Source organism: Mizuhopecten yessoensis, unplaced genomic scaffold (genome assembly GCF_002113885.1).
Source record: "Mizuhopecten yessoensis strain PY_sf001 unplaced genomic scaffold, ASM211388v2 scaffold8469, whole genome shotgun sequence".
Taxonomy (NCBI): Eukaryota; Metazoa; Mollusca; class Bivalvia; order Pectinida; family Pectinidae; genus Mizuhopecten; species Mizuhopecten yessoensis.
Genome location: NW_018407563.1, coordinates 299,043 through 326,760, shown reverse-complemented (window position 1 = coordinate 326,760; position 27,718 = coordinate 299,043). Strand labels below are relative to the sequence as shown.

Below are 27,718 nucleotides of genomic sequence, written 5' to 3'. Positions count from 1 at the left end.
CTGATAGTGCAATTATACAAAAGTTTATCTTAAATAAAACAATAATTAGGTAACATATCAAGAATAATCCTTCATACCCTTCCATTTTGGCCCTGGAGCGAGATGCGATGTATGCTCAAAACTGAAGAGATACAGACGTCTTGTCCATTCGGCCATCATGTTAGCCATGTTGATCATCGGGGCGACAAATACGAGGTCGCTCTCCATCTGAAGAGAGTTTAACATATTGAACCATTAATCTTTCTACAGTCGTAATACAGATGTGATATACCCTCTAAACCATGAAACATGCATTTCCTGTGTTTTAGCATGGACTATTCAGGCGGAGCATTTTAACAGACCTCTTTTAGAATATCGGACTAAGTTTCTGATAAAATCTCGGGCATAGATTCTGTTAAATTAGCATGTCAATATTCTGTTAAATTCTCGGGCTATAAGATTCTGTTAAATTGACGTGATAAGATTCTATTAAATTGTTGTGCTAAGATTCAGTTAAATTGTCGTGTACAGATTCTATTAAATTGTTGTGCTAAGATTAAGTTAATTCTCGGTTTACTGTTGTGTTTAATTTCCGTACTAAGATTCTGTAACATACATATCTTGGTATTTGCCATGGCTTGGAACACGACACACAATCTTAACCCTCGACCAAGGAGACTCTATCTCGTACAGTTACAGATTACAGATTTTACAAGTTTGGTATGACTGGAGAATTTTTGTGTTATATCGTTGCTGACTTACATACCATTCTGGTTTTGACGTAAAACATGATGGCGGGGNCCCCCTCCACCCCTCCCCCCAAAATCCTTAATCTATCGGAGTATTTAACTTTTCATAAAATCACCTCTACAAATTCAACGAATTATGCTGTTTAATTCCAAAAGGTTGGATCCTCCATAAATATAAAATCGCAAAATTACCTATAACTGTATCATCATTGCACTGAAAACAAGTTTAAAAAATATCGAGAAAGTGATAATGCTGTGTTAACGTGTTGTAGCAGTCACGTGATTTATGAAGTACCTATTTAGATCGGGGATGGTAATCAAATTATAAAAACAAATAAATGTACAGAATAATAATAAACGCTATTTGATATAGCGCCCTATCTAGCTAACATAAGCCACCCTAAAACGATGTACAGTTCATAGATATACAATCAATACAATTAGCATATACATTAATCAATACAATTTTATACATTTTTTGAGGAATTCGCAGGAGCTGTCTTATCAGGCGCTAACTACTAGTCCTATGCCAACTTGCTCATATCTCCCTATGTGTGTATGCCTGCGTGTGTGCTGAAGATGTATTGTGTATAAACAAAATTCGCGTAAAAACAACATACGGGGTAGTCGAGCAATGGCAGTTCGAGTACTCCGAGATTACTTACAAACAACATATATAAGAACAAGGTCGGGACCAAGCGAACTATTCGAGGAACAGGGAGTATTCGAGTTATGCAACTTCGAGTAAGTGGGGTTTCACTGTATCTAAATTCACATAATGTTGGTGTATTACATTGTATAAGGTTGAAGAACAACATATGCATGCAAGCGCTCCGCTTTAAGAACGGTGAAGGATTGAAATATCAAGTAAACACTTACTAAGTTAAATGAAACTAGACGCCAATCACGTATAAATCCTACAGGTGCTACCTACCACATACATAACGAGGACTATAGTAGACAGATGTTTAATTTCTATATTTTGATGTAAATTCTTCGGGGGTTCATGTCCGATTAGAAAGTTGGTTTAAAATAACAGATGTCGGGATATGCATGACAAACATTTCATGTTTTATGCACATTTTTCGTGATTAACCGTGTCGTTGACGTTTGGTATAAATATCTTATATAAGCTCCATTTGATGGTGAAAGAAAGCTTTCAAAGTATTAGGTCAAGTTAAATAAAAAAAAGGCCGAGATAAGAAACGGCAAGCGTGATCTTCAGGAAACAGTAGCATATTTGTGTAGGACGTGGGTGTATCAGTATAGAACTGGTGTACACGAGAGCAGAACCCTTTCAACTTTATCTTCAGCTTAATATCACTCTGACGTAAATCGTTAATCTACTACATATATCTTTTAATTAGCAATAGACGGGAAACTGGTTCATGTATTCAAAATAATCACTTTCAGATAAAACCATGCATGTATGTAAAGAGAATGTTTACAAACCCGATTTACAACAAACTGATACCCTCATCATACAGACTGCCCTTTATTACAAAAGGTTTTATCGACATTGTAAAATGTGTGCATTTCGAATCATTTGAAATATGTGTAATTCGAATGATAATTTATCAAGCTACGAGTGTTTTCATGTTTTTATAGGTTGATTTTGACTTCTTGTCCGAATGACTTACAATAACAAGAGACACGTTCATACCATCTCCCTGTTGTGAATTTGTCCAAATTTTGCTTTCGTAATTTTAACTTATTTAATATTAAAGGGAAACAGAATTCATTTCAAATTTAGTGTTCTTATATGATATCATTGAGAAATCTTTGATCAATTGCTTGACTGTTTGCTTTCTTAGCCTCAGAAATACAGTCTATCCTGGATAGACGTTGGAAGCACGGTCCTACTACAAACAGAACACAATACATCACCAGCACACACGCAGGCATACACACATGGGGAGATATTAGCCAGGCGGTATAGGACTAGTAGTTAGCGCCTGATAAGGCAGCTCCTGCGAATTCCTCAAAAAATGTATAAATTTGTATTGATTAATGTATTAATTAATGTATATGTTAGTTTATTGTATATCTATGTACTGTAAAGCGCTCCAGAGTGGCTTATTCTAGCTAGATAGGGCGTTATATCAAAAGGATATCTATATTTTATTTTTATAAATAATTTAAATGCCACAGTCGCCACTCCAGACACTGTTCCGAGTCTTAGACTGTTCTGAATAGATGCGCCTTACTGACGAATAAATCGCGTAGTCAGGGTTTTGTAACGGAGAACCTTAACTCTACTCTTATTTTGTGGAGTAGCATAGTGTCTTTAAATTTGTTTTGCCGTCACAACACTTCATGCTGTTACCCTTATTGTATAGAATTTTAGTTCAGATCCTACGGACGATCGGGAAATCCATCTATACTACTTTTGGATTTCTTGACGTTTTCTGTTTGAATGCTAACCGGCTAATCGTCTATAATTCTTAATCTTAGCGTTTCCTCCTTAAAAGACAAATTACTGGATAGTACACTGAAAACGTGAGCAATATATATAATATTTGTTACAATTTTTGATATATTTTGAATGAAACACTTCTTTTTGAATAAAACAATACAGTTATGATTAATAAATGGAAATGTTCCACTTATTTCTGAAGTTATCATACCGTTTAAAAATTAAACACACTGCTCAATAGATTTTAAGATCAACTAAATTCACTTACGATTTGGCATTTAAAAAATGTAACCGAAAGAATTTAAATCAGATATAATTTGGTATTCCGGAAAGGAAGGCAATTGCCGTCAGTAGGTTGATGCTTTTTACTTGATTAAGAACACTTTCATCTGCTTTATATCATCAATAGCAGTCTAATATTATTTCTCTTAACGTATCATTGATTAGATCTGAAGACGTCGCAGGCTCTGCTTTGATGTGAAGTGCCAGTTTAGAACTAAACATCGAAAAGTGTCTGAATAATCTGTGCACAAGTGTTCCGTATCATTTCTCCGTGTGCGTGGTGATAACGCGTTCACACGCGCACACATATTTAAAAACAAATTTGTTTCGGCAATAATGTGAAAACTTATCTGCAATATCTGTACAAGCATTTAATCAGACGAATGGGCAAAAACTCATCTGTTTATCACGATGAGGTCGTGAAATTTCATTGTAGACCTATTTAACGTTTGTAGTAAAACGTACTTAAGATGTAGTTCGTAGCATATCAATGATTAAAGTAAAGGTCCAATCATCCTTAAGATTATGGTATCAAAACTGACGTAAACGTGTCCAACAGTACTCAGTTGAAAACAAAGCTATTAAGAGGTTTACTTTTACAATAACTATGTACAAGGTTTACTCTTAAAAGTCTTACATATTTACTATTTAGATATCTATCTTATCCATCTTTAAACATGAAGAAGCTACTTTATTTTAGGTTCACGTGTACGAATGCTTGGGCTACCACAAAGAAAAGTACAGGAGTAAGAATACCCGGTAAGTTTATTTAAGTTTTAGTTACTGTAAAAGAGGACATTTTCGCGTTTTTCGCGTTTAGCAAATACGTGCGAAAATATTCACACGCGAATATTTATTTGTAGATCATAGGTATACTACCTATATCGAATATATAGATTTCAGAACCATTTTATCTCTCACTTTTATAGTACTATATTTATGCCATAAATATTAAAGCACTATGGTAAAATTCTTTCTGCATTTACTGTACAGCCATTTGTATATTAAATACCACACTAGGGAGTGTTATAGATATGAAATTCTCCAAACCAAGATAATGTATTTCTATTATTCTCACGATGAAAATGAATCCAGAAGTTCGACTACTGCATTCAACAAATAGCATTGCTACAGTATCACTAAATCTTCTTCTTCTTCTTCAGAACTAACATTCCAAGCTTTATTCACAAATTACAGAAAAGTACCTCGATAAAGTTCAGGAGCGACTCATTGTCTCTGCGAAGATAGTCCCAATTCGAGTACTCGTGCAGAATCAATTCTGAAAAAATGTTGTAAACCAATTCATTAATTTACATGTTGATACTTCAAATAATTGCAACAGACACATGTATGTGGCTAGTTAGATGCAACAGTTCCATTGACACAATCCCGCATTTTTTTTTTTTTTTTTTTAGGTTTTAAGAAATAGTGATTACAACAGTCGTTAATGTGACCCCAGTGTAAACACTTCCTGTCGTGTCCCCTCTAAATCGACGCAGGAAATACCAAGCTACATTTGTTGCCCCGCAAAATGAACATAGTAAAAGCTCACAAAAAACTAATGTCTCATGTCGAGGGTATTGACTGCTGGGGAAAGTTTAGTGTTTTCTATTGTGCACTTATCATTAATTAGCTGTAATGCGGTTGTCGTTGGTTTTGTGAACCTTAACTAACCTATGACTATTTTTGTTAAACCCCTCCCTTGGCTTATGGTTAACACGTAACATCAATATCTAGCGCGGATATAAAGGTTGTTAATACTTTAATTCATCTTTTAGATGTAACTAAATAGGCTAAATCATTTAACACCAGGTAAACAGTAATCACTCATATACGTGTATGTTAAGAGGTATACACTAATAAGAGTACCAGACATCATGCGGGTATCTTGAAGCGTTTAGTGAATAGAATTGGCGATATTTTCCATGATTACCATGATTTTCCATGATTACCGTGATAAAAGCAAGATGGCAAACCACGACGTGAGGAAAAACAAACATAATGGTCGAGAAATGAAATTTTGATTGTCATTTAATATCTTTCAATGATCTTGAATAGTAAATGACCCTAAATAATATTTGTACGTGTTCTTAAATAATAACTGTATATAATCTTTAATAATATTTATAGAGACTCCTATCGTTAAGACAATAGATTATTTGATAAATGGCCTGGAGACTTGTAATTACACAAACTTGTATTTAGGCATTAAGTGACGTTATTACTGCTGGTGATATAATAAGGGTTCCGGTAATTAGGGTAAGACATATTTATAATATATCATGCGATATAAAATATATTCTAGTAATCATGATAACAATAAGTACGTATAAATGATGAAATGCAGGAATAACACAGAGATGTTCACAGAGGTCGATATAATGTAGAGCTCTGAGCTCTGAGATCGATTTCGCATTCCAGATACAGAATATGTGTATGATCAAAAGGGGGTCCTCTATATAATATAATCTTAATAGGGCAGTACCTGTTAGGCCGCATACGTTAGGGAATGCTGATTTGTACAATTGTAAGACTTTCTTAAACATTTCTTGTGAAAATTCTTCTTTTTTCTCGTATTGTTCCAGGAGCACTTCAGCTAGAAACGAAAGAAATATCCGTCAATACAACTAATGGAAATGATTTAAGACATTAATAAAAGACGAGTTGCAGAAATTATTGAACGAGTTTGATAAATTCAATATGACATGGATACGAATGTAGAAACCTTTTTTCACATAACATTTATAATTTAAAAAAAACCACCCACTTCAAACACCATTATGTGTTATCAGCTGACTCTATAAAGGTAAAAACCAAAGTACTTCGATCAATAGTATTGTCGTTAGTCAAACGTTTTTTTTTGATATTGAGCAGTTTTGAATTCAATGAAAATAAGAAAGACAAAATAAACATTAAGAATTAATTGATTAATTGCAAAAGTATTAAAATTTATCCGAAAAAAGTGCAATAAATAAAATTCACAATTATGTAGTGGCGTAGTGACCAATCACAGCACCTCTAGGTTTTATTACACGTGTGTATTACCATATTTATGACATGGCCGTACGCCATAGTAAAATGGACCAGTTATGTGATAAAGCATAATTATAATGTGTAGGAGAAGACCGCCGGGTTACCTTACAACTTTTTATTCGACGTAGTCTATGACGGGTCTGTCTGTCTATACAAAAACTTCCGGTAAATTAGTCCAACAAAGTTTGTGCCCTCAACATGCTTTTACGTACACCATTTTATTCTTTGATTTCATACCACCATTTAAAGGCCTCTTTTTGGGGTCGATCCGACATTTCAGAAAATGTCAGGAAGTATTACCTATTCATTGAATGCTGAATCGGATCACAGACATTTGATAAACACAACTGAACGGGGTATACCTCTCTCTCTCTCTCTCTCTAGATTGATATTAAACATATATCATTAGATTTAATGTAGAACACTATTTTATTTCTGTCATTCCCGCTGGCAACGAGACTTTGAAAATTCTAGCTTCTGATGAGGTCAATGACTTAGACATCAAAGCTGGTCTCAAATTGAATAGCAAATAAAGAGCAGGCTCCGCGTGTCTAACACATCTTTTAGATGATCAATCTCAAATAGATGACAGGAAATCTCATCTTTAAATACGAGCATATTCTGGCCTAGATACATGTATTACTTGTAACGTTTGATTTTTTCGAAACATATATTTTAGTTGTTTACCATGTTCTGAGCCTTCGTCTCTGGTAAAAGACATAAGATAGGCCTCGCCATGAAATCTGCCAGTCTGGAACGTCATTTCCGGTCGTTCCTTCAGATAGTAGCCGTCAACAACGGCGGGAAAGGTTATTAGGTTACTGGCTGTCGTCTGCAAGGTTCAACGAGAAGGAAATAGTTCAAACTAAATTCAGTAGATAATTTAGCCATATACCATCAAAGACATTCATGATCTACATTGCAATAACAACTAATAATTAATCAATAAAGGTTTGGTGTAAAATTGTTTAATAAGTAGCAGATTTGATTATTAAAGATTGATATAAAGTCTTACAATAATAATCCTGAGATTGATATTTTCAGTAGAACGTTTTGTTTTGAGTAGCAGTATGACTATTACGCGACTATTTACCAGTCCTTGTGGGTGTGTATGAAACATTTCAAACAATGAATATGTATGTCAGGAAACGTAGCTGATTGCTGGAGACATAGTAACTAACGAGTTGAATATATTTTTTAACATATAAAGTTGATATGATTTGCCCTAGCAGGTGCAACTCAATTCGTGAAAAGTGCAAAAATATCTTAATATTTGTTTCGCTATTTAGTGTATCTTATTAGTGGGAATTGTTCATATAAGAGTTACTTTGAATTATAAGTAATTAACAGATATAAACTGGGGAATGTTAATAAGTTTTTCATGTTTTAACATATAAGGTTGATATGATTTGACCTAACAGGTGCAACCAAATTCGTGAAAAGTGTAAAGTATATCTAAATAGTTTTTGTTTTTGCTAATAAGTGGATCTAATAAGTTAGGATGGTCCACATTAGAGCTATTTTGAATAATAAGTTATTTCCACACAGAAATTAAAGAATTTAATATCTTTTTCATGTTTTCACATATTGGGTTATTTTCGCATATTGGCACGCTACACACGGTACCTAGATATTAACCAGAACTACTGTCGACATATGTCTCTATCGTCCCATGAGCACATGGTTACACGCAGTATTCTGGTACCCATGGAAACAGAACTATGGGAAGGGTAAATTACATCACAGGTGGCACTGTTGGTGGTAAATCCATTGTGTGCGTGTTTCACATGAAACCCATTGTAGGTGGTACGTTTGCTTTATGAAACCCCATTGCCATATACAATTATGCAGTGTGGTTCATTTGTCATATCAAATCAATTTGTAGTGGTACATTTTTTGTTGTGTATGGTATATTTTCATATTTTTAGAACATGCTACTTATTGTTTATATCTACATTGCAAAAGTTGACATATTCTTAGGAGTACAATATGAAAACCAATTTGCAACGAATATGTGATCACGGTTTGAAAAAGGATTCAGGCTTTTTCTGATTTGTTTATTGGTTCTAACATTCCACTGTAAGATTTCAACAAAAAAATCATGTTTATGTACATTATTTTTAAATCTTAAAAAATGGACTGCTTGGTACACACTTATACATCTTTAAAGCAAAATGAAACTAATTGGTCTCTGCTGATTTTATATTGCGGCGCTGTTTAAAAGTATAACCATATTTACCCTTCCTGGTATGAATCTGATTTGGGTCATGGGTAGATCCTTAAGAAACTGTTTATAATCGACCGAGTTAGATCCCGAGGGGCACCAGTAATCCTGACATGTAAGATTTACATTGTAACCCTTCTTCCAGGACGATTTCGCCATAGCCCAGAAAGCCAAAGGAGAACCACTCTGTATAACTGCATACTTGAATAAACCTATAAATAAAAATGGGCAAAGTCAAATACATTTAGATGCTAATAGCCAATATCATCACAAGAGGCCTTTTTAAAGTTCAGAAGAAATCATTAAAACGTTTTCATCACGTTTGACCCCTTTTAGGTTATTCAGAAGACGTTGCTTCACAAGTTTTCAACATGAACAATAAAGCATAGTGGGGAATCTGTATATGGCCCATGTGCTATTGAGTTCAGGGAAAGGTTATTCATTTGAACATGCTACTGTATTTTGGTTCCAAATTGGTAAAACGGGTTTTGTAAACACATTAAACCCTATGACCTTATATAAAGGATGCTACCAACCTGATATCATGACTAAAGACCTCTCAGTGCTTCAGAAGTATTTTTGGATATAATTGATCCCAAATATTTTGTATGAACAATTTCATAGCCTCAATCCCAGCATGGGATAATGATTCTATGTCTTTCCAATCTTCATATTTGACATCTGTGAATTTTGAATATAGGTCAAGGTCATTTTTTTTAATCGCAAACGTTGTTGCGCTCCATCCCAAGAAGCGAATTTAAATAGCGTGACTCTAGGCCTTTTGTTTTTGTTTTTAGAAGAAGTCGTTAAAAGGGAAACGTGACGGACGATAGACAATGGACGACGGACGCCCCACGACAGCATAAACTCACTTGTCCTTCGGGCAGGTAAAGTAAAAATGATATGATATGTTTTTATAATAGCATGCAAATTTGATGTAAAGATTTCCGGAAACGATCATCAAACTTCAGTTTGTGGATCCGTCCCGTTTCCTAAAAACATGTAACTTCAATATCGTCTCCAAATAAGGCGATGATGAGATGATTTAATATAATAACATGTGTTGTTTTATTTGTTAAATGTTTGTTTTAGATTATAACTAAGACGATACAGAGAAAGTTATATTTTAAAGGTATTTGTTAATTTTTTTCTCAAAAATATTAACAGACTTAAAAGTACCTTTTGTAAGAGGTGAAATTAAATGGAATCCTACATCCGCTGCGCCTGCGCTGTGACCATCTATTGTCACGCGATTAGGATCCCCGCCAAAAAAATGGATGTTGCCATTGACCCATCTCATGGCTGCCACCTGGTCGAGGAAGCCATAATTTCCCTCCAAACCTTCCTCCTTCGCACCAAAAAAGCCTAGAGGTCAATGTAGAAGGAAAATTAATTGTTGCGAACATTTCCATTGGCGTTACAATGTAAATACAAATGAGAAAACTGTTATTGTCAGAGGTGCCACCGTCAGAGGGCGCTACAATGGAGCCACACATCCGACGGACTGATAAGGTCTTTGTCTACAGTTTGGTAAAAAATGGCATTGCAATCTCGACCTGTCGCGTTTCAGTGTTGCCCATTTGTTGGCTCGTCTCCGAGAAAGGGCATTGCATAATAAAGTGATTATGCGTAAGTGTAATATGTTCTGAGGACATTCAGACTCTGTGTCGGAGATATTATACTGGCTAATAAAGCTGATTTTCGGAATCTATAAGGATGGAAAATATAATATCGACAATGATTAAATGAGTTCTCAGTGGAAATTACGTGATATTGTAACAAAAGCCAATGGGTGATAATATTTCGCTCCAAAAGTGACTATATATATATATAAAAAAAAAAGTTACCAAAGGCCCCGAGTCTGTAATTGAAGTTGATGACGATGATGTCCCCGAATCCTGCCAAAATATCCCCGTCAAACATTCCGCCCATCCCGACCTCATTTGACCCTCCGTGTATGTAGAGCAGCACCGGAAGTGGACTATTCGTAGATGTATTCTGAGGGGCACAAAAACAAAAGACACATTACAGACCTATACATCCTCAACCAATTCTTTAATCACGCTCAACGTCGTAATAATTGTGTACTTATTGAAGTGGAAATCACAATCATTACGTTGCACACAATGGACCTATGACGTCAAACATCAAGGCATTCATCCGTAAAATCTCAAGCTTATCTAGATAGATAAACGAAACATTATCATGTTTTCAGTGATACTGATTAACACCTAGGTTGGTTATACATCAAGGCACGATAGTTTAGTGGTAGGATGCCGAGCTCGTGACCGAATGGTTGCAGGTTCGAGTCACGGCACGGCACTGTGTTGTATCCTTGAACAAGATACTTTCTCCGCTTGTTCCAATCTACTCAGCTGTAAATGAGTACGTGGTTGGGCAGTGCTCGAATTGTTGAATGCTAGCTGTTAACGCCTAAAATGCAGCACCGGCTGCAAACTCCCGAGGGAGTTGAGAAAGATTTTTCTTGGTTGCAAAGGCCCTATAACCACGGATAATAATTTGTGAAGCGCTTTCAGACGACCTTGGTTGTGATAAAGCGATACACAAGAACCTCGAATTATTAATAACATAATCAAATAATCTATAACTTGTACAAAGGTACGGGACAAATTATCGGGTTTAGTATAACCAATATGATGACGCCATTCGTTACCAGAAAAGGTGAACAAATCTATGTCACAAGCTCAGTTACATAAATGTATCAAACTATTTAACAGTAAGGTAAAGGTGTGCAATTTATATGTATTGGTGGTTGGTGTTCTACAAAACAGACGCTCTAGAACACGATGCAACAGCACAAATAAAGCTCGTGCCTCTCATAAACAAATATGAATTCAAATAGGATTATCAGTTTTAAATTTACATGAAGAATATCCTGAAAACAGATCGATTTCCGCCAAGAATGACAATGGGATTAGCATCGACTAACGCTTTTCTCCTAGCGTGACCCTGGTTTAGGAATGCTGCACCATTACCGCGACATAAACCTTACAACATACACCATACACATCTATCAATAGACCCCACTTATCTAAATCTGACAAACAAAAACCATATTTACTGTAGCGTTGATGATAATGTAGGATTGATACATTTGATTTATTCTCAGGTTATCAAAATAAAAAATAAAATAAAAACAGACACAATTTAATTATTGACTGAAGCGGAGAACCGTTAAACGCGGAGGAACACACTTCACACAAAAGCTACATTTCCGCCAGATTTTCAGTTTGACTGACAACGAGTATTAAATGTACAAGCACGTTCCAAAATTAACCTTTTTATTTTAGTCCTTTCTGAATTCCGTGAGATCAACTTTTGAGATTTTTTTTCCATCTCAAAGCTGACATAAAACTCTCGAAAGCGTTTTGTGAATGGGTCGGAATGTGGTCTAATCTGTTCCGTAACTTCATTACACTTTATCCCCGTATAGTGAAGCCCCGATCAGCACTTGCCGGGGATAAACCTATTTCACGTCCCTGATCTACTCACAGATAATTATGTAATCAAATTTGTTATCGTGCCAAATAATTTCACATATTTCATGAATGGATTTTCAAAACATCAAGAGAGAAGTTAAAATGTGAAATAAATTTCTAATTGACTAGGATACAGCATAAACATGCCGAGGTCCTCAATGATAAACCAATACAGCAATCATTCCTTCAAACAGGAGAGTTCCAAAAATAGGACGGAACACAAAGTCTGCCTCATGGGCCTGCAGCGAGCATGATAGTGTCTCCGCGGTTAATCGGACGCCATGGGAGGCAGTCGGAAGGTTTGACGGCTTACGGTAATTGAGATCGTTTATTATGTCATTAAATATCGGAATACTGGGATCAAGTTAAGTTGAAATATTCTTGTTTTTAATTTTCAAACCTGCGGTTTATCGTGTACAGTCTCCATTTCATTTCCTCAGAATTGATCTCGCTCCATCCTACCAGACGTTTATGTGTTAGTGGGATACGACGAATTAGCGGCTGATAGAACATCTCACTGTGAAGGTAATGGTATTGAGAATCTAAAAGATTACATGGAATGCACACCACAGCATTAAACACGGCTTTTCCATGTCCTTTGCCCTGCTTTTCCTCTCCGTTAATGCAACAAGTTATTTCATAAAATACTAAAAAAATAATAATTAAAATTTCAATTTGCTTGGCATTAGAAATGAAAGTTCTCGATTTATTTATACTCTAATCGGTTAAAAATGTCAATGAATAGAATTTTCAAGATGCCAGGTTAGGCTGTTGGCTCTGGTGACAGGGGGCGTCTCTCAAGTAAATCAAGCAGTTATGGAGGATTATAAAAACATCATACTTTATCTGCAATCGTTTTTGGTTCGGAAATTGGTGTTAAAGCTTGCTCGTAGATCCCAATAGGATTTATTTGTTGATTGGCTCAGTGTCATAATTATTGTGTTGATCATATAACAAATATCAACAACGCTAGTCATCAATCAACAGTTAGACTAAGTTTCTCAGCTTTGGTTAATTCGCAAATTTCTATTTGATAAGATATGTGTCAACTACAGGAAAAGACTTGTTAAATCCTGTGTGTAGAAATCATATTCAATTAAAGCCTTTGGGTTCGGTCGATGCCTGGATTTATCGACCCGAGAAAAGATATATTAACCGAGGACGCGTACCTGGATTTATCGACCAGATATATTGACCGAGGACTGCAATATATCTTTTCTCGGGTCGATAAATTCAGGTATCGACCGAAGTTAAAGGCTACAATTGTTTTATTATTTTCAAAACAGTAATGTAAGCAATCTGAAAAACAACACAACAAAAAAGCTACGGAAGCGGGATGGTGTGTTGTTTGGAGACACGTCATAATTCTATTTTTAGAAACACGCAGTCCTTCAATAATGAAGGTCATTATCTTTTATATTATTTCCGACAAGTGATTGGCCAGGAGTGTATCACGTTTCCACCGATAAAAACCGATATTGACTTGGAGCGCGTGATTGTTGTTGAAGGACAGAATGTTTCTAAAGATAGAATTATGACGTGTCTACAAACAAAGCACCGCCCTGCTTCCGAAGCTCTTTTGTTGGTTTGATTTTCAGATTGCTTACATTACTGTTTTGAAAATAATAAAATAATTGTAGCCTTTAACTTCGGTCGATACCTGGACTTATCAAACCGAGAAAAGATATATTGACCTCGGACTGCGTCTCGCGTCCTTTGTCAATATATCTTTTCTCCTGTTGATAAATCTAGGTATCGACCTCAGCCAAAGGCTATACTTGAATAATAAAAACCAAGTGATACAAATATGTGAGTAATTTTAGATGTTGAAGTAAACCTCATGCCTTTATACAATTTGAAAAATTAACTTAACTCGAGTTAAATAAACAGGATACTCAACCATCACGAGTTTGGGGACCTTTTTCTCCCGCAACGTTTAGATCCTATCTAGAAAACCATATGTTTTTCTTGGGAAACATTATTTCCGTTTCCGTTCTGGGAAACTTTTGTCATTTATTATGACGTCCCAATGGAATATGACGTCGGAAGGCATTGTTTCCTGACGTCATAATTAGAAGATTGATCAATGCAATTACGTCCAAGGTTTTACCCAGTCGGGAGTGAAGGAACCCATAGTGAGGACGGAAGTATCAATGGATAAAAATCATTTTCTTGATTATCACAAAGAATCCTGATTAAAGATGATGATGATGGTGATGGTGATGACGATGATGATGATTGTATTGTATCGATATTGTAAAAAATCTTACCTACTGTCCCATTGGTAACACGGACTAAATTAAAGTATATATTTATATATACAGTTTTTTGGTTGATGTAATTATTCCGTCTGTTTTTTCTAGATTTTGATTCCGTATTTTGTGACATCAGTTCTCAATATTTATGTAAGATGAAGATATGTCAAGGCCAGCTACCATTGGTTAAAATGGGTCAAGGTTAATGCCCATTGGTCAGAGAGGTAGCAGCGAGAGCCCCGTGGGGTGGAAGCTGATAAACCCCTCACTCTCGCTGCTGAATCAAGACGCAATATTGGTTTGAGAAAAAATTGTGAAAACTTAAATTGATCCCTCCTTCCTCCCCTATCAGCTACCTTGCAATTTTAATCATCTAGATGTCCTGCAGCAATTTTTTCAAAAATGATTACGATGTAGTTTACTTATCGTGTTGTGTCATTTGTCAATGAACTTGTTTTGAAAGTTTTAATAGGACGCTTATATTTGTTATTAATTGTAATATTAATTATATAAAGAACAAAGTTTTGTCGGTCATATTTGTATGCCTGGTTTATCTTCAGATGTTAGGTTTGTTTATGTGCAGCGTCAATATCCCATGTGTTATCGGTGATAACTAAGTGAGTAAACACTTACCAGCTGGTCTGAGCATGGTGAAATCCTACCTCCCTCTCACTGGTAAGGGGTTGGGGCAGCCCGCTCGCAGCATTGCGTTATTACTTACATGTACATGTCTTAAGTTAATGAGGGTGGCGGTATCTTTTGCCGCACCTTCACTAAAATAATATTTTATGAAATAATAAATGTATTGAAATTTAGATCAAAGATAAAAAATTAAATTACGGCATCCTGATAAAGGTTAGCCAATTACGTCAATACCATTGTCTGTGTGTTATCTATTATTTAAGTGAACTGAGCTTCATTGCATGTCATAAATTAAGGCTAGCATGATGCTAGGTAGCTGATGCTGCAGTGAAATCTTGAAAGGATTTAGGAGGTACAAAAATCAGGACGTAGTAGCTCTCGGGTTTGTGAGGTAAGGTATGTTGCCTTGGTTTTGCTTTGTCCATTACACGCTCAAAAGCATGTTTTATGACACACCACTCCTCTTCCCGAGGGTTAATCTTTTGCGGTCATATCCCCGTAACCTTTATATTACCCCCCCCCCCCCCCCCCGAAGGTTAACCTTGTTTTGCCTGCCCCCACTGGCCTCAACATTTACCTCCATTTCCCCCCTTCCACGAGGGTTAACCCTTGTGTGGTCCTATCCTCGTTTCTTCCCCAAGGGTTAATTTTGAATGGTATTGACCCAATAACATCCATATTAATTTCCATTCTCATTCCCAAAGAATCACCTGTGTGAGGTCCTACCCATCTAACCTTCATATTTACACCCTAACGATAACCATGTCTGTGCACCAACTCGATCTTTATGTTTTATTCCATCTGTGTTTAAATGCGTTCTACTTTAAACATGTTGATCCCGAGGGCTATGAAGTTGACCAGATTAGCAACCAATAATTAGATCGGATGTGTTGTAAAAAGCTTGTTGAATAACCTTGAGCGATCGGCAGTGAGAGGCCCTACCATAAATAATATTTCTCTTCTCATCGTATTTATATCATTGCCTTTGAAGTAACGCATCTGCCTGTTTTGCTTTTTACAACACAGATATAAAAGCATCAAGTTTGAATCAGACACCAGCAATGCTATAACCAGTGGTTTCACTAGGGGTTGTAGCTTATAATATTATTGATATCCAAATACAGGGGTTTGTGGATTGTAATATTATTGATATCTAATTACAGAGTTAGTGGATTGTAATATTATTGATATCTAAATACAGAGTTAGTGGATTTTAATATTATTGATATCTAAATACAGAGTTTTGTATATTGTAATGTTATTATTATCTTAATACAGTGTTTTTTTTTAATAAAATATTATTGACATATATGGATTGTTAAATCATAAATATATTATAAAATCAGGGGTTTGCAAAATCGTTCACAAAATACTCTATATGTGTCACCTGTCCACAGTCGTGTATATACAGTTAATACATTATGTATGTAAGGTCACGTGTTCACAGTCGTGTATATACAGTTAATACATTATGTATGTAAGGTCACGTGTTCACAGTCGTGTATATACAGTTAATACATTATGTATGTAAGGTCACGTGTTCACAGTCGTGTATATACAGTTAATACATTATGTATGTAAGGTCACGTGTTCACAGTCGTGTATATACAGTTAATACATTATGTATGTAAGGTCACGTGTTCACAGTCGTGTATATACAGTTAATACATTATGTATGTAAGGTCACGTGTTCACAGTCGTGTATATACAGTTAATACATTATGTATGTAAGGTCACGTGTTCACAGTCGTGTATATACAGTTAATACATTATGTATGTAAGGTCACGTGTTCACAGTCGTGTATATACAGTTAATACATTATGTATGTAAGGTCACGTGTTCACAGTCGTGTATATACAGTTAATACATTATGTATGTAAGGTCACGTGTTCACAGTCGTGTATATACAGTTAATACATTATGTATGTAAGGTCACGTGTTCACAGTCGTGTATATACAGTTAATACATTATGTATGTAAGGTCACGTGTTCACAGTCGTGTATATACAGTTAATACATTATGTATGTAAGGTCACGTGTTCACAGTCGTGTATATACAGTTAATACATTATGTATGTAAGGTCACGTGTTCACAGTCGTGTATATACAGTTAATACATTATGTATGTAAGGTCACGTGTTCACAGTCGTGTATATACAGTTAATACATTATGTATGTAAGGTCACGTGTTCACAGTCGTGTATATACAGTTAATACATTATGTATGTAAGGTCACGTGTTCACAGTCGTGTATATACAGTTAATACATTATGTATGTAAGGTCACGTGTTCACAGTCGTGTATATACAGTTAATACATTATGTATGTAAGGTCACGTGTTCACAGTCGTGTATATACAGTTAATACATTATGTATGTAAGGTCACGTGTTCACAGTCGTGTATATACAGTTAATACATTATGTATGTAAGGTCACGTGTTCACAGTCGTGTATATACAGTTAATACATTATGTATGTAAGGTCACGTGTTCACAGTCGTGTATATACAGTTAATACATTATGTATGTAAGGTCACGTGTTCACAGTCGTGTATATACAGTTAATACATTATGTATGTAAGGTCACGTGTTCACAGTCGTGTATATACAGTTAATACATTATGTATGTAAGGTCACGTGTTCACAGTCGTGTATATACAGTTAATACATTATGTATGTAAGGTCACGTGTTCACAGTCGTGTATATACAGTTAATACATTATGTATGTAAGGTCACGTGTTCACAGTCGTGTATATACAGTTAATACATTATGTATGTAAGGTCACGTGTTCACAGTCGTGTATATACAGTTAATACATTATGTATGTAAGGTCACGTGTTCACAGTCGTGTATATACAGTTAATACATTATGTATGTAAGGTCACGTGTTCACAGTCGTGTATATACAGTTAATACATTATGTATGTAAGGTCACGTGTTCACAGTCGTGTATATACAGTTAATACATTATGTATGTAAGGTCACGTGTTCACAGTCGTGTATATACAGTTAATACATTATGTATGTAAGGTCACGTGTTCACAGTCGTGTATATACAGTTAATACATTATGTATGTAAGGTCACGTGTTCACAGTCGTGTATATACAGTTAATACATTATGTATGTAAGATTTGAAAAGCTTCAAAAATTGTATTTATTGATTTTGAACACGGCATTATACAGACTTGGAAACAACGAGCTTTTATAAAGAATTAGAAATGTTAATTTACAAATGAAAAAAGCCTATTGAAGTTTTAAGATGTATTCCTGCTACGATTTTTAAACGTTTTCTTTACTGCTAGTTTTCGCCATGAGGGGTATTTTAGGTGTTTAACGCCGTCCCAGTAACAGAGTTACTGATTTACGTCATCAACGGGCTAACATTTCCACACACGTACCACCATCTTGTGTCTATATGGTGTTAAGTAAACTCGGATCATTAAGATCTCCGTCTCAATTTCACACAAAGACGTAAGGCTTTATACCAATATACAATAGACACTATACCAATTTAGTTGTATCCATTGTCTACCAGCGAAGAGGTTTCATATACACGGAATAGGGGAACATTGGTTGAAAAATTGTCTTATAGTTATACAGTATTCAGCGTCTCCAATGTGACAAATCGCCAAACGTCCTCAACACAAAGGAATATCTGAAAAGACAAATGGCTAGAATGCACTTGCTGTGATGTTTATTTAATGTAAAATAGATGTTTGCTAACTGAATTAAAAAAAATAGTCACAGAACTATCTTGGGGACTATTTGTGTATTCGACATTGTCACATTGGCAACGCTTAACATTGTGGTTTCGTTCTGAATGGCCTCGGTGTTTTACAGATTAACAGAATAGCGTACCACAAACAGAACATGTGTTGACATCAGTTTTATGCCATTTCATGTTTTGAAAAGCTACTTCACGTATATACTTCAGGATCTTAAATAGTTTTTGTACCAGTTGCTCTGCTCTGCTTCTATTGACATCTTGCGAGTTCATTCCAATTGTTGTATGGCTTAAAATTCCTTCTCCGGTCGACAAATAGCACAGCTTTGTTTATGTATGTCAGTTTTGCCTGTTTCTGTTTCGTTTAACTTCTGACGTCGTTAAGAAAACGTCACTACATTTAAATTTACTTAGCTCAATTGACTGTGTGGGTTGCAATGTGCCATGCAAAGTAGTTAACGTGTTCTTATGATTTATCCAAATATCGACAACAATTTGCATTATATGGTGACTGATATCCAACAAGGAAATACTGCATTAATTACAAACTAAGATAAATTTCATTATCGATGATTAAAATGCCTATCTTAGTTTTGAAACCTTTTCCAATAAAAAAAACATTGTAACCTCCAAACATGGATAATTTTATTGTCGACCAATGGGACAATTAGAGCGTCTGTAAGACATTTGTTTATCAAGATATAACGTGCACTCGACGGAACAGAAGTTTTTTTCTGAGTTGCGTGCGCAGGTAATGCAGGCTATTAGTGTCATTGAATCAAATTTAATGATCTCGTTCTATTTGCTAGACATGATCATACATATTTTCGTTTGAGGCTAACGTCCTCGTTAAAGATAGGAAGTAGATCGATCACCCTCCAACTTTAAAAAGAAAAGTGTTTATTCTTATGCAGCACAAATCCCAGGAACACGTAAAACAAGGCGTGTGTGTGCTTCCTTTACTTTATTTCAAACACTATCTTTTTGAATAAAATTTCCCTCTATCTCAAAGGGTTAAAGGTTTTATTTAGGCTGTCCAAGGTTTAGAAACCCAACAGCATATGATAAAAACGATCCTGTCACATCTGTGTCACAAAATGGGGTATGCAGCTCTAAAAACAAAATATTTCTGTGAAAGAGTTTGAGGATAAGAGTTCCAGGTAAAGCTTCATGTTGATAAAAATAATTTAAACGACGGAATATAAGTATATGTGTACATAATATACCCGATATCTGTCGATACCATACCACAACGGTCGTAGAACCAAACTGGAAAGGGACAGAACTGGGGTTGGCCCTCAGATGCGAAGTGATATCTCAATAGAGATGTCGTTCCTTACACCCACTTTTTGTAAATGTAAGTGTCAGAAAATGACAAATCTGGGTAGAGATTGCTGTAACAGGGTAATGGACGATGCATATCGTAGTTCACAACAATCGGTTTTAAATAAGAACTTTGAAAATACAATAGGGCAATGGTAAAATGTTCTAAAACAATCCTGAGTATTCGTGTCGCTTACACACTTTCGGTGTGGGATTCCGGGAATGGTTATTAAAATTATTTCAATGCAAATCGACAAGGTACATTTCAAAACTAGCGCCATACCAAGTGTAACCGTCTGTCTGTGTGCACGGACGACCCCGCAGGTAGGGCGTAAGAATTGTACCTGCTGCCCCCATTGCATGATCGTTAGAGAATAAATGTGGGATCTTATCTTTTCTCTTCTTTCTAAACAACTTTCTTCTTCCTAATGTCCCTTGATAATGCCTCACTTTTGACCTTTAGTTGAGAGTTCGCCCCTGTGAGGAAGGCTTTGGGTTATGTCCCCTGGCCGAGACATACCAGAGTCTGTAATAATGGTAGTTTCTACTCCTGCTTAACGCTCAGGAGTTGGGCGACTTGTTCGCCCGTTGTCAGTATAATGTAACCGGGCGGGGTGTCCTGCTGGGAGTCTTCGGAAGTATGTTTCCGTGAAGTAGTACTATAAAGTCGGCATTAGTTCCGCGCTATCACAAGGAGAAAAACGCGAACATATCGCCGCCTTCCAAAACACACACGCATGCATCTTGCACACAGGGGAGACTGTCCTTAAATGACAATAGCTGTTGATAAGACGTTAAACAATACTAAACTAAACCAAACCAACCTAATTGTCCGTTTAACTTTTGTAAAGGCGCACATGTAGGTGTTGTCTGCATACGTAATAATCGCCACTGTTTCCTTTTCTTGGAATACCTTATTTTTCCTACAGTCGCATTCTTGACTTTCTCTGACTTAAGCAAGAGGTGTTTTTCAGATTTAGACAGACATAGATGATTTAAATGTAAATAATGAACAGAACAAAAAATGATATGTAGGACATTTTGAGCTATTTATTTGTGTTTTGTTTTTGGAAACCGGAGGAGTTTGAGCCTTAATTCCGCAAAAATACAATTATTTTCTTCACATGCTAACATTGTTATGCCTTGAAATTGTCGTGCCATGAATATTAGAAATGTTTATTGGGAAAATGTGTTCTCTCCGTAGTTTGATAAGAGCTAATATTTTACAAAAAAAACCTAAACAATAGGCAGTAGAATACCGTGTTGTTATTGTGTCCAGTTCAGATGAATATGATATGGTTTATCTTGCATAATAAACATTTGCAACAAAGCAGATGTTTTTTTAGTAAACTCCTTTACAAGTAAAATGCATGATAAAATATTTGAATTCTATTTTAAATCTTTTCAAAATTTCATCATTCTGTACGTTTAAATTTCAAATCCAATGAATAAGGTTCCCCGGCGTACGAAATGGGTATCATAGGAAGCAAGGCTTTTTCTATTACCCGTATTAAACACGGTGTTTCACTGACATCTGTGCGTATCATGGTTTAATTTAAGTCAGTACGGCTTGATTGTCCGAACACCTATCTCATGTCTATCGTAGCCGAGCACCCACTCACTGTCTGGTGATGAGTCAAGGCGTAGAAAATGTTGAAGTAAAAATAAAAACGTTAGATGTGATAGCAAGTGTCAAAGAAATTATCACCATTAAGTGAACTTGAGCTTCTAACAGGTGTGTGCAGATTTCCCAAACCACGTGTATCTTCTCGCCGCTTGTTTACATACTACGTCACCAGCAGGCGAGCTATTTATGAAGACCTGATTAGTTTACTCCTCTGAGGTTACCGGGATAAAAGGTTTTTTTATCACTTAACACGATAATTGTGCATACCGTCTCTTTGAATGCGTTTACATACACTAATCAATAAATGACCTCGAGTCCGCCCCCGCACGCGTTCCCTCAACAAGGTGGCGCTCTTCTGTAGGTGTCTGTTGCACCCTTTTGATCGTGTAAACGATGTATACACACATCCTGTTTCCGTTTGGCTGTTCCATGTCGTTCACAACTCTATGTTTCTTCATAACTTTCAGTCTTGTAAAAAACCTTCTGGTCACTTATACATGTTCAGTGGCATGCTCAACAGCCTTCTGTTTTGTAATTCAAGTCGTGTTCAAACCATATGTTCTTCATATGGCTGTTCTTTGCCCTGTTCAACAACCCAATGTTGGTACGAGTGTTCAATATTGAGTTCAACACTCCTCTGTCTCCATATGGTTGTTCGATGTCGTGTTCAACACCCCTATGTTTGTATGGTTGTTCAGTGTCGTGTTCAGCACCCCTATGTTTGTATGGTTGTTCAGTGTCGTGTTCACCATCCCTATGTTTGTATGGTTGTTCAGTGTCGTGTTCAACACCCCTATGTTTGAATGGTTCAATGTCGTGTTCACCATCCCTATGTTTGTATGGTTGTTCAGTGTCGTGTTCAACACCCCTATGTTTGTATGGTTGTTCAATGTTGTGTTAAAAACCCTTTGTTTGTATGGCTGTTCAATGTTGTGTTAAACACCCCTATGTTTGTATGGCTGTTCCATGTTGTGTTAAACATCCCTATGTTTGTATGGTAGTTCAGTGTCGTGTTCAACACCCCTATGTTTGTATGGCTGTTCAATGTTGTGTTAAACACCCCTATGTTTGTATGGCTGTTCAATGTTGTGTTCAACACCCTTTGTTTGTATGGCTGTTCAATGTTGTGTTAAACACCCCTGTGTTTGTATGGCTGTTCAATGTTGTGTTAAACACCCCTTTGTGTTTTAGGGCTGTTCCCGATCGTGGTTAACACCCCTATGCTGGTATGGTAGCTCAATCTGATGTTCAACATCCCTTTATTTGAATGGCCGTTTAATGTTGTGTTCAACACCCCTATGTTGTTATGGGTGTATAGTCTTGTGTTCAACACCCCTATGTTTGTATGGCTGTTCAATGTTGTGTTCAACACCCCTATGTTTGTATGGCTGTTCAATGTTGTGTTCAACACCCCTATGTTTGTATGGCTGTTTCATGTCGTGTTCACCATCCCTATATTTGTATGGCTGTTTAATATTGCGTTTAACACCCCTATATTTGTATGGCTGTTTAATGCTGTGTTATAAGTGTTATGTACTAAAGATTTTCCATAATGTACCGGATTTGGAACGGCTATTTCATTTTTAGCATTTACAGTTATGATGTTTTATTTTCGAACGATTTCTCCAGTACGCGTGAAGCATATTATGTAAATGTACGTATATCTGATGTACATGACCGGAAGTTGATTTCTGCGAAAAAATCCGTTCGTAAAACTTCAGAAAATTATGCCTTTTGTATGTAGCACAAACAATTAACAAAAGTCGTATATATGCCGTGAAGGACGACTTGCAGTAAGACAATTGTCACCATTATGTAATATTCTAAATGGTAACGAAGTCTGGATGCACAGGCAGTCTTCGTTCCCTATGTATTGCAAACACACCATGGGAACGAGGATTGTGAGGCAGTTGTACTCACAATGTTAACGACAATGACGATACAGTTGTTGTCACCATGGTAACAAAGATAATGGGGGATCAGTACTCACCAAGGGAACAAAGATGTTGAGGTAGAGACAGTCCTCGTCCTCGTTCCAGAAGTCGGGATAATGTTGGTGGACATATTGGAAGTCGTGCATCTGTGGACAGGCAGGAGGAAGCTCAAGAGTGTCAAGAACACTCTTCCAGGGACGGGGCCGCTGAGGACGCTAAAAAGAAACAACAGTTTAAACAACACAGAATAATGTAGAAATGTTATATTAAGGATCCATGTCTCGTGTCGGCATTACACTAGACAAAAATCATATATGCAGTAACAAGCCCTTAACTCATTCACCCCTATATAAATTTCAAGTAGACTTGCCATTTCTTGGATTTGGTATGATTCAAATGTATTTCGGTTCGGCTGTAGCTCGACACAAAGCATGCGTACAGCCGTTGATGATGTAGCTCAGTTGTTTAAAGTGACGTTGTAATAATTGAACGGTTAGGGTCGAATCTCGGCCTAACCTGTTGCATTTTTACTATCAGAACACTGTTGTTTATTAAGGGGATAGTACGTTGTTTTGAGTGGGTATACTGGCGATAAGAACATGAAATTTAGTTTGAAGTCGAGACCGATAGGTCGAGAGTTTAAACCAAATGTCATGTTCTAATCGCCAGTATAGACACGAAAAACAATGTACTAATATACTACGCTAATATGTTTAGAAACATTGTATTTACTTGTACAAAAGTACGTAGTAAAGTACTCTGTGACCTGAACTAGCGATGTATCAATCTGCAGCGGACTGACCAATCGGAAAGAAGCTTTCACAAGTCGGTCATTTGGCCCCGCCCATAATGACGAGCGTTCGATCTGTGTGTTGCCGAGGCGGAATATTTGGATTGTTCGTGAACGTCCTGTTACCAAAGTTTATACGACACATTTGGATTGATATTGACCAATTTCTTACAATTCAATGCCAGTATGCATACCAATCTGTGCTCATCGACAAAATCGGTAACTATTGTAAAGATTTGTGAAGAGTTTTGTGTAAATTCATACGACACATGCGAAATGTTTCATTTGATTTCGGATCTAAATAGATGCCTTCACACGGATGGAACGAACGTTTCAGTTATAAATGGAGGTAATAATAAGGAATGTTTCTTTTTACTTTTTAATTCATTCAACAAATACATTTCATCGGTCTTTTCTGTTCTGTTACCTGCTAGCCTTATCAGCGGGATTTCGCTAAGAGGCGAGCTGGACGCCATGTTGTTTTGGTTAGAAACGGGGCGTGGCTTAAGTGCGATGAGAGGAGCTTAATCAATCGCAGATTAGAACATGGTCCATATCCAATCAAAACACGCGTTGCAAACGAACCGTGTTGAAATTCTTGATGATATTTTCGTCTTGATGTATTTTTTTTTATTCATAACAGTTCCACGAAGTATGGGTTTATTTCCAGAGAAGATTCATTAAAGCTATAGTCATGACTGTGAAGAAGTTTCCAATTAATAGTTACAGCTTTTAACAGTCGCACGGGATTCCTCAATATCAAAACATACGGGCATGCAAATTAATTGGTACAAATTAATCGGTCACAATAAACGGTACCTTTTCTTTCAATGACCGATTTTATTGGCTCCTCATTGTTAGGTTGTCTGCTTCATTTAAACATACATTATTGACATTAAAGAGTCGCAGGTGCTTACGACTTAACGGGAAGGGCCCAGTCAGTTATACGAACTTGTGCCCACTTCCTTTGACTGTTAAATGTCAATGAATTATGTTTGAATGAAACGGTCAATCTTTACAATGAAGAACCATTAAAATTTAACATTGAAAAAAAAGATGTTTCATTGTGATGCCAGAATAGAATTGGCAGTAAACTTGCATTGGCGGAATATTGAAGTAGGGTCAACAAGCATTGTTAAACTGTGTTTAATGGCATTATCAACTCGGAGTATAGCTGATCCATTTTGTAGAAGAAATTACCTGATATGTACGTTTAAAGAAGAAACAAATTCGTCGTAATACGTAATCTGTGCATCCGTTGCCATATAATTCGGACTCCTGAACCTCACGTATGTAACGAGAACTCGTTTGAAATGTCAATACATCATGTATACGTCTAGTGAAATGTGAAAGCCGTATTACTCTGGAAAGTTCCTAACAAAAACTAACGTCATAACGGTTTAATGCAGATTCCCGGACATTGTTGCGATGATTGAGTTAGAGTACAACGCTGTCACACGAGACACGGTACACGCCATTATCTATAGCCGATGTTCGCTGCGTAATGGGGTGAGCGTCACTGACAGTGAACGAAGTAATTCATTTCAAAGCCATACTATAGTATTAATGGCCGTTGAACAAAACGCACTATAACATGCATTACAATTTTATATTACGTCTTACTTTCTAGCTTGTTGGTAATGATGTCATTTTAAACTTGATCAGACAAGCGCGATTTGGCTGTATACCCTGAGTAAATATACAACACAGTTTTATACATAGATAAATGCTCAGTCCGATCTATCACTCTGAACTGGCGCTTTAACAGTTACTGCGCTCAAAGCGTCTCCGACGTTCGTGTACATCCGTATGGAGGTTTGCGATTCTCTATTTCAAACTATTGTTCTGAAACTAGAAATAAAAGCATGGAAATGATGCAGTTCCTTGAGGTTATATACAAATAATCGATAAAACATAGGTTCATTATAAAACAGTTCAAATAGCTCCTCATATTTCATCTCTTTGTTGAGTTCTGTAGCAAGATTTCCAGCATAGCTATGGGACAAACTGTGCCTACCTCGTCGTCGACTTGGTTTTGTTTTCATATGAAATTGCATTTAGAGATGAGTGTATCAGGACAGGTTTATATCGAAGACGTTGAATTTTTTAAGAACAAATGTATTAACCACGTCGATTGTATTTATTCCCATAAACTTGAAATCAAAGAAAATGCAGACTCTTCTACATATATAGTTAATAGAGGTTACACAACGAGTGGTAGTGAATATGGTATTTATTTCACTCGAGTTAGTTAATTTTCAAAAGTTACAAAAGACACGAGCTTTAGCGAGTGTCTTTCTGTAACTTTTGAAAATTAACTAACGAGAGTGAAATAAATACCATACTCAACAACCACGAGTCGTGTGATCTGTTTCTACCACAATCTCTTGATCAGTCGGAAATAACATACACACATGTGTTTGTTGACAAGGCTGGCGTAGTGATATGGCCCATATGTAAAAAGTCACTCATTACTATTCAAAAACAACTTCTTTTTTAGAAATTTAATAATTGTCATAATTAATGTTTAGGCAACAACTTCATGAAAAAGTATAATAGATGAACGACTATATTGAGAGTAGCAGTATTGCATTAATTTATATAAATTAACCACGTACGGACTATAGGCGTGTAAGCATATCGTACGAAGTCTGCCTCCCGCCAAGTGACGAAGACGAACTCATCGCTGTCAATGTCCAAAACCATAGGCCTACGTTTCTTCTTGACGGTTCTCTGGTTGACGTTTATAGTGAAAGTTCAGCCGTAGTCAGGCCGTCCAAATAGCGATAACGGGACGTTGGTAGAACGAAATATTTTCCGACACTGTGACAGATCTTGTTTTGGTTTCACGACCTGGACACGCGACAGTGTGACGTCGAAACGATATCGAGCGTCTGTAGCAATTTTGCCTGAAACTAGTCATCAAATCTTTAAGTATCATCTTCTTTTAATATTGCCTTAATAACCCCATTTTCCGCATAACCTCACAAAGTCACCAACATTTGTCGGATGTTGATAGCAGACGACATAAACAAAACTTGGCAAAATGCGCGTGGAAAAAGTCGTCCCGGTCAAAGTTCATCTTCTCGACCAATCAAAACTCTTGAAGGTCATATACCACGTGTGGTATATAACTGCTATTTATCTAACAGTCTGCGTGTTTATACAATGATCTGAGAGTGGAATAACACAGCGTATTGTGGTAGAAATACATTTATACATGTTTGTTTCATATAT

At 36.4% G+C, this 27,718-nt stretch overlaps 1 protein-coding gene across 1 annotated transcript in view; it reads right to left on the bottom strand.

The window, feature by feature from the left end:
- LOC110456018 (carboxylesterase 5A-like) overlaps positions 1-27,718 on the bottom strand; it is a 68,451-nt gene that overhangs the window by 5,769 nt on the left and 34,964 nt on the right. Inside the window, exons 2-9 of the mRNA XM_021506531.1 lie at positions 23,748-23,906; positions 10,531-10,681; positions 9,863-10,048; positions 8,699-8,895; positions 7,147-7,291; positions 5,912-6,022; positions 4,632-4,705; positions 78-207 (exon numbers count right to left, since the gene is read on the bottom strand). Coding sequence (XP_021362206.1) covers positions 78-207; positions 4,632-4,705; positions 5,912-6,022; positions 7,147-7,291; positions 8,699-8,895; positions 9,863-10,048; positions 10,531-10,681; positions 23,748-23,906 — 1,153 coding nt within the window. The remainder of the gene's footprint in view (positions 1-77; positions 208-4,631; positions 4,706-5,911; positions 6,023-7,146; positions 7,292-8,698; positions 8,896-9,862; positions 10,049-10,530; positions 10,682-23,747; positions 23,907-27,718) is intronic.